At 48.6% G+C, this 8,609-nt stretch overlaps 1 protein-coding gene across 1 annotated transcript in view; it reads right to left on the bottom strand.

The window, feature by feature from the left end:
* Positions 1–8,074, bottom strand: part of PPTC7 (protein phosphatase targeting COQ7) — a 39,055-nt gene extending 30,981 nt beyond the window's left edge. The window contains exon 1 of the mRNA XM_084762732.1: positions 7,542–8,074. Coding sequence (XP_084618858.1) covers positions 7,542–7,770 — 229 coding nt within the window. The 5' untranslated portion in view covers positions 7,771–8,074. The remainder of the gene's footprint in view (positions 1–7,541) is intronic.
* Positions 8,075–8,609: the final 535 nt, after the last annotated feature.

Below are 8,609 nucleotides of genomic sequence, written 5' to 3' on the forward strand. Positions count from 1 at the left end.
GGCTGCTCTGGAACTCACTCTGTACACCAGGCTGGCCTCTGCCTCCCGAGTGCTGGCTGGAACTCAACTCTACACCAGGCTGGCCTGGGACTCAGATCTGCCAGCCTGTGCCTCTCAAGTGCTGAGATTACTAAACCCAGATGCTGGTTATCTCTGGAAAACAGAGATGATATCGGGCATATTTAAAGTACTGACTAATCTCAGAACTTACATATTTAAATATTGCAATTTTATTTTATTTATTTATTTATTTTGGTTTCTCAAGACACAGTTTCTCTGTGTAATAGAGCTCTGGCTGTCCTGGACTAGCTCTGTAGAGCAGGCTGACCTTGAACTCACAGAGATCCTCCTACCTCTGCTTCCCAAGTGCTGGGATTACAGGCATGCACTATCACACCCAGCTTTAAAGATAATTTTCTTTATATAAAGTGATTATATAATCAAGTTATATCAATTTATCCTACGTCCAAGTAATTCCACTCCAAGGTATAGACCTGAAAAGATTAAAAACACTGGGCTGGAGAGATGGCTCAGCTGTTAAAGGCTGGGCTCACAACCAAAAATATAAAAACACAAATGCATAGCCAAGTGTGGTGGCACGTGTCTGTAAGCACAGCACTTTAAGAAACCAAAGCAGGAGAACTGCTGAGAGTTCAAGGCAAGCCTTGGCTATGCAGTGAATGCCCACACACATTTCAAAATAAAGTATAACACCTGCTCATACAAAAGCTTCTATAGAAATACGGCAAACACTATTCACAATGGCTAGTATGTGAAAACACCCACTCATACCAATAAACGGATCAACAGAACGTGGTATATCCCTGAAATTGAACCTTATGCAGCCTTGATAAAGGATTCAGTATTGACACATTCTCTGGCCTCAACTTTGAAAATAGGCTAAGAGAAAGGAAACGGCATGAAAGACCACATACTCTAGGATTCCACTTACACAAACACCCAGAACAGGCAAATCCAGAGAATCCACAAGCTGCTACAAGGACTGGGAAACACCCACAAGTGGGGAGCAACTGCAATGGACAGGGTTTTTTTTGGAAGCGGGGGGTTGTTCTGGACTCAGAGTGTAGGGAAGGCTGTACAACCTTGTGAATTTTTTTAAAAGATTATTCATTTATTATTATGTATACAACAGTGCTCTGCAGGCCAGAAGAGGGCACTAGATCACATTATAGATGGTTGTGAGCCACCATGTGGTTTCTGGGAATTGAACCCAGAACCTCTGGAACAGCAGTTGGTGTGCTTAACCTCTGAGCCACTTCTCCAGCCCGACCTTGTAAATTTGTAAACTGAATATGCATTGCATTTGTAAAGGGTGCCATGTGACTTTGCAACTCAGTTTTGGCTTCTTTTTTTGACATGAATTATGGAGCTAGAGTGTGGAGGTCAGAGGGCAGCTTGAGGGAGTCAGTTTTCTCCTTATGCCATGTAGGATCTGGAGCTCAAACTCAGGTGACCGGACTTGGTGGCAAGCACCTTTACCAGCTGAGCTGTCTTCCAAGCACTACAGCTCAGCTTAAAACAACAAAAGGCTCAAGGTCATCAACAGGTAGATTTGTCTTCCTGACTAAAACGGGCATGGTGGCACCTGCCTATAATACCAGCACTCAGGGAGGCAGAGGCAGGTGGATCGCTTTGAGTTCAAGGCCAGCCTGGTCTACAAAGCAAGTCTAGGACAGCCAGGGCTGTTACACAGAAAAACCCTCTCTTGAAAAACCAAAAAACAAACAAACAAACAAAAAAGCTGGGCAGCTGTAGCGTCCACCTTTAATCCCAGCACTCTAGGGGCAGAAGCAGACAGATACCAGTGAATTGAGGCCAGCCTGATCTACAGAGGAAAACTTCTTTAAAAAGACTGCTTTGGTTATTAGGCTGGGGAGGTAGCTCAGCCATTAGGAACACTGGCTGCTCTTCCAGAGGATCCAGGTTCAATCTCCAGCACCCACACACATGGCAGTCACAACTGTCTGTAACTCCTGTTCCAGGGGATCTGGTTCCTTCACTCGTGCCGGAAAAACACTAAAGTACATAAAATAATTGTTAAAAAAAAAAAAAAAAAGTCTGGCTGTTAGAAAGAAAATCCTGACTATGAGATGAGACTGATGTCCTGACAGGACAGGACTCCTTGAGCAGCCGTTGGCGTCAGTGCGCTCCCCCAGTGACTACTTATGTAAAAGTACAGCTCAGACACAAGCGTCTGCCAAGTTTATCAGGCTTATCAAGACTGGAAAGGTCAGCCAGACGAGGTGGCGCACACCTGTAATTCCAGCACTCAGGGAGGCAGAGGCAGGCAGTTCTCTGTGAGTTCAAGGCCAGCCTGGTCTACAAAGCAGCCCAGACTACACAGAGAAACTCTGTCAAAACAAACAACAACAACAAAAGACTGAAAGGCCAAAATGGACCTAACCTATGTACCTAATTCAGTTCCTCATCTGATCTTTCCACGTTCATGTTCAGAAGCCAGGCATGGCTACACACATCTTTAATCTCAGAGCTCAGGAGGCAGAGGCAGGCAGATTTCCTCTAAGTTCGAAACCAGCCTGGTCTATGTCAGCTGTGGGTATATAGAGTGAGGCCGTCTCAAAACCAAAACCAGTGTTAGAGAGATGATGGTTCAGTAGCCAAGAGCCTTGAAAACACCGTACACAATAGCCGCCCTTACGGAGGACCAGGGTTTGACTTCCGGTCCTCACACGGCACCTCACAACCTTTCAGAATTCTAGTTCCTGGGACTCCAATGCCCAGGAGGGCACCAGGCACGCATGTGGTACATGCATGCAGGCAAACACCCACACACAGAAATTAAATATTTTAAAAATATTTTTAAAAATTAAAACACACATACACACAAACACAAACAGTACCACCACCACCCGCCCCCAAAGAATATTTTTAAGACTGGCAAGACTCACAGAAACACTTCAGAATTCTGGCCCAATAAAAACTCAAAACCAAAGGCCGAAGTAGAAAACTGTTTTATTTTCATGTGTAAGTTCCAAGTTAAACCAAGCTTAAACAAACATCCCTTGGCTTTTAAAGAATGGCTTCACAGCTCAATCTTTAGAGGCCAGAATTTATATGGCACAGACCATGCCTGCCATTTTCAAATAAATGCTTTCTGTAAGCTGTGTTTAGCATGCAGGGGAGTTTTTGTTGCTTTTCAGTTATGAGTCAGAGAGAATAAAGCAATTATAAACACATTCATATTCTCTCTCTTGTCCCCTCCCTCCACCCCTCCAGGCATGACAGAGAGAAGCCTGTCTTTGCCAGTAACTAGCGGTGCTTTGAAGTCACCTAAGCATCTGAAGGCCTCTGTCTGCTTGTCACCAAAACATGGAAGAAATGAACCTGAAGGTTTTGAAGTCTTTCGTTCTCAACAGCCTTTTGATGCTGCTGTGGTGGCTGGGGGTTGGGAGCACTCTGATGACATCAGGTGGCTTTCATGGAAGGCACAGCATGCAAAGTGACAAAGCTCCGGGCTAAGCCTCAGGGAGGAAGGAACAAGCAAAGTCCACGAAGCTCGCGCACATGTGGGCTTCTGCTGGCCCAATAAAGAGAATGAGCCCCAGCCAATTTTCCATGGGATGGGAGTGGTGCCTGGTCTCACCACACCCTCCACAGCCAGTTTTTCCTAAAAGAAATCCAATGGGGACAGTAACAGTGTGAGGCATCAAGTACTCTTCATCACGACTAGCAGCAGAGTTCAGTTGATTTATCTATTTATTTATTTATTGTTTTGGGTTTTTTGTTGTTGTTGTTTGAGACAGTTTCTCTGTGTAGGCCTGGCTGTCCTGGAATTCACTCTGTAGACCCGGCTGCCCCAGAATTCAGAGATGCACCTGCCTGTACCTCCCAAGTGATGAGATTAAAGATACGTACCACTACACCCTGCCAATTTCAATTTTAAAAAAATCAAACTAATAATTTATTTCTCATGCAAAAAGAAACTCCCTTTCATTCCTAACAGTTGAGAAGCCCATAGTGTGTGCCCAAACTGAGACTCGGCCCTATCAAGACCGAGTCTCAGTTTGGAGACAAGATCTCACTATGTACATCAAGCTAGCCTCAGCTCACAGAGATCTGCCTTAATGTAATTCAGCTTATAACTCCTATCAGTCCAGGCACCAGCTGGTGAACTGCTTCATGGCTGCCAAGAATCAAATGAGGCCAAGTTAGGAAGTTGTTTCAGGTGACTCGCATGATGGCTTACCAGAAGCTCCTCCACAACAGGACGGTCCTGGAGAACCTGTCCCTCACTGTTCCCGTGCCCACTCCCCCATTTGCAGGTGTGTGTGTATGATCTTTGTCAATTCTGACTGACCTCTTCTTGGTCACATAAGCAGCCGTGTGTGTGGCTGTCCTGTGGCATTCCTTGTAAGAGAAGGAGCTGGAGATCTCCGCCAAACACTCAAGTGTGTGCCTTGGGTGGCACAAAGTAAGCTACCTGGCAGTGAAGGCTGGAGAGTCTATGCAAGCCTGGCTCTGTGCTTTCCTCTCTGGAAAGGTCCCTTCCACAGCCAGGGATCCTACTACAGCCAGGGAACCAAGGTAATTTAAGAACTGAGTGCTCAGCTGGCCTTGGTGGTGCACACCTGTAGAATCCCAGCTCTGGAGAGGCAGAGGCAGGTGGATCTCTGAGTTCAAGGTCAGCCTGGCCTACAAATCAAGTACAGGACAGCCAAGGCTACACAGAGAAGCCCTGTCTCGAAAAAACAAACAAATACTCAATGCTAGATTCAAACCAGAAGAAATCTACTGGCGGTATCTGTGGCAATGCCATAGGAATGCATGTTCTAAGGGACAACAGGCAAGTGTGACTGGCTCGGCCTGAAGGTCTGTCTGACAGCCCACTTCTTTCACTTTCTCCAGATAAGGAACGGCAGACTCTTAGAGAGGCCACTCAAGACCACAACTCACAGAGCCACTAAGTTGCAAAACTTAACCTCAAACTAGACATGGTTTCTGCTAGAATGCAAGAGCACAAAATTATGTTTGTGCTTTTTCAGGAAGGGACTGACCAGTATCTCCCATATCCCTGTAACTAACCAAGCCACGATACCAAGACAGCAGCATGTTAAAAATTCAGCACCGGGATTTACTACGTTCAGATACAGTGGTCCCCTTTCTCCTTGGCAGATGCATTCAAGGCCCCTAGTGGATGCCTGAACTTCAGAGAGTACTGCCTTCTAAGTTCTTTTTCAGATACATATGTACCTAGGATAAAGTGTCATCTATAAATTAGGTACAGTAAGATAGTAACAATGCTTGTTAATACAAAACATACTGCAATAAAAATTATACAAATTAGTACCCTCCATCTTTAGTTGATCTGATAAGGAAGCTGACTACTCAGTGACTAACGCAGAAGGATACAACTAATAACCAGCAGACCTGACTAGGCATAGCAAGCTCACCAGTAGTCCTAGCACTCCCAAGATTCAGGAAGCTTAGGCAAGATTGTTTTTTTTGGGGGGGAGGGGGTTTATTTTTTCAAGATAGGGAATCTCTGTGTAGCCTTGGGCTGTCTTGGAAATCCCTCTGTAAACCAGGCTGGCCTCTAAGTCAGAGATCTGCCTGCCTCTGTCACCCGAGTGCTGGGATTAAAAGTATGCCACCACTGCCTGGCCTGCAAGAGGGTTTCTTGAGACCAGAGTTCATGCCATCCTGAGCAGTATGGCAAGATCCTGCCTCAAAACAAACAGTAACAAGAAGACCTCTGGGTAGATGTACAAGATTCTGTCTCACTACCCAGAATGGCATGCAATTTGAAACCTAGGAATGGTTTACTCCGGGAATTTAAATTTGATATTCTCAGACCTCAGGTCTAGAAACCATTATACTCCCCAATTATGAATCAAACCACAGGTTTCTCACAAAAACAAACAAGAACTGTCTTATAGTCAGCTTTATAAAGCACCTTTACTGGCTCAGTATCTCTCAATCTGTTTAAATGACTACTATTCTGACAGCTTTTTTGAAGAAAGGCCTCCTGCACCATTGGCCGGGAAGCAGCCTACACTGGCCTACCCACAGGTGACCGTAACTTTAAAGGCAGCACACATCACCGAGTTCACTAAGCGAGGTGCTGCTTAGGTGACTTGCAGAAGCAGCTAATGGCAGCCTCTCAAAAAAAAGACCTAGTGGAGACAGACTTCATGTGAATTTGTGTAATTTCAAACCTAACCTAGGGAGGCTCTCTGACAGGTCAGCATTGCTAGCGCTGTCTAAATACTAAAAGAATTTTCTCAGCATAGGTAATGGGGTCATTCATCAATTAAGATGAGAACCACATTCTCGGTGTCTCGGTTACAAAAGCGACAGAAGCAAAACTTAGAAGGTTATTCTGCTATCTGGCTTAAAAATAACGCCACGAGCTGGGAGTTACGGCACACACCTGTATCCTAGCACTTGGAAGGCTGGAGGCAGGAGGCTCAGGAGTTCAAGGGCCGCCTCCACCGCACGTTAAGTGGGCTACAGAAAAACAACGTCCTCAAAAAAAATTTAAAAGGGAGCAATTACTATCACAAAGACTACTATTTGCTCCAACGCTAAATTTTGTCTCAGCATATGAAACTTTAAGTAACCAAAAACTCAATGTCACCGGAGAAGTGAAACCAAAGTGACATTTGAACCTAGAGCCAATGACAGTATGTCCTTCAATTTCAAAGGAAGAGCTTCGTGAACTGAAAGGGCTTTAATGGCATACACAAAATCTCCAAGGGCACATTCTAGGTAAAGTTTCTGATAGCTCGTGCACTGTTTAGCCCTTCAGACAGTTCTGTCTCCTCTCTCCAAAGGTGTAACTGGGATAGGTCTTAGGAGGCACCTGTGGCCTACAAAGCTGTGACCGAGTCTCAAAGCTTTTTTGGCTGCAGCCTACAAGCAGGTCCGGCCATTCTATTTTGGGTCAAGGAGACCTTCTGCCACCCCAAGTGACCTCAAGTAGACAAGTTCGATTTGGGAGAAAGCACTGCTAGAATTTCTAACCGGCCAGCAGTCCACCCTCCCAACCCCAGCCCCTCCTCCCGAAAAGAATGGAAATCAGGGATCCGAACAAGGCAGCGAGCGAGGGGGGGAAAAAAACCACCGCGGCAGGGCTTTGGGTTCCCGCCGTCAGTCTTCGGTCTGCTCCAGATCCCGCAGCTGGGGCCGGGCCGGGGCATCAGGAGCTCGCCAAGAAGCAGGGATTCCCGGGGTGCACAGAGGGAGGAGGGAGCGAGGCAAAGCGAGGTTAGCAGCCTGCAGGTGTCGCCGAGCGAGGAGGACGAGGTCGCGTGGGGGCTGTGACTAATAAGAGTGCGGCTCTGCACCGGGACAGACTGGACACATTCCCAAGGCGGTGACCTTGGGCACGTGGCTCCACCACTCTGGCCCTCAGTTTCCCCCGTTTCTAAAGTGGGGGGGATCCTGAAGCAGAAAACGTGTCTTGGGGTGCTTGGCGGGTCGCCGCGCTCAGCGGAGGAAGCAGGGAAGCCTCGCATTCCGGAATCCCCAGGAGGCGGACCTGGGGCCGGGGGACTCACCCAGCACGTCGGCCGAGCGGTGGCGGGCCACGAAACACGCGTCGTCCCCGTAGCACGCGCCCTTCTTGAGCAGGCCCTTACGGAAGTCCTTGCCGAAGCCGCAGCCCGCCGTCACCAGCCCGTAGTCGCCGCCGCCGCTGCCGCCGCCGCCCGCCCTGGGGTCGGTCTGCGACAGGCCCCCGAGCACGGCGCGGGCCACCAGCCGCCCGTACGACAAGACCGAGAACATCGCCGCCGCCAGCCCCACGAGGAGGCGCGGGGCCCGGGACGCCAGAGGACGCCGAGGCCCGGAACCGGCTGTCTCCTCAGCCGCAGCAGCGCCGCCGGGGCGTTCCTCAAGGCGGCGCGCACTGGCAACCTCCGCCCTTGCCCGTCGCACGGAGCCTCGCAAACGCTGCGCCGCACGCACAGGAGCCAGAGCGAGGTCAGAGCTGGCGGTTCCTCCGTCTTAGCCAAACTGGGATCCCGGCTGCAGTCGCTGCCGCCGCCGCCGCCATCTTCCGCTCCACTAGCGTGTTCCGGGCCGCGCCGGCAGCGCCGCCCCTTCTTCAGCCCCGCCCCCGTCCCGCCCCCTATTCATGGCTCTGTTCCAAGCCCCGCCCCTTTGGACTCGCAGCCTTATGTAGTCACTGGAACAGAACGTGCGCAAAGAGTGTGGACGCAGTGTCTGCCGGGAATTGTAGTTCAGCAGTTGTAGTCGCTTTGGACTTGGCTGCCTGCGGTCAAGGATTTGGATTTCCTGGAGGACCGTAAATTATTGAGAATGTCCTGTAGACTGGGATTTTGGGGGGGTAGATAAGGGCGGGGGTTTCTCCTCCCCTTTTTCTCCCCATCCTTTTGTTCCCTCTTTTCTAATTTTCTGAGATAGAGTCTCATAGAGCCCAGGCTGACCTCAAACTGAGTGTCACCAAGGTTGGCCTTGAACTCCTAATCTCCTTGCCTACAACTTGCCAAGTGCTGGGATTACAAATTGTGTGCCACTATACCCAGTTTAACAGTTTCTTACACACACACACACACACACACACACACACACACACACACACCATTCCTTTACATAGCTATAAG

Source organism: Acomys minous, assembly GCF_964271855.1.
Source record: "Acomys minous genome assembly, chromosome: 16".
Lineage (NCBI taxonomy): Eukaryota > Metazoa > Chordata > Mammalia > Rodentia > Muridae > Acomys > Acomys minous.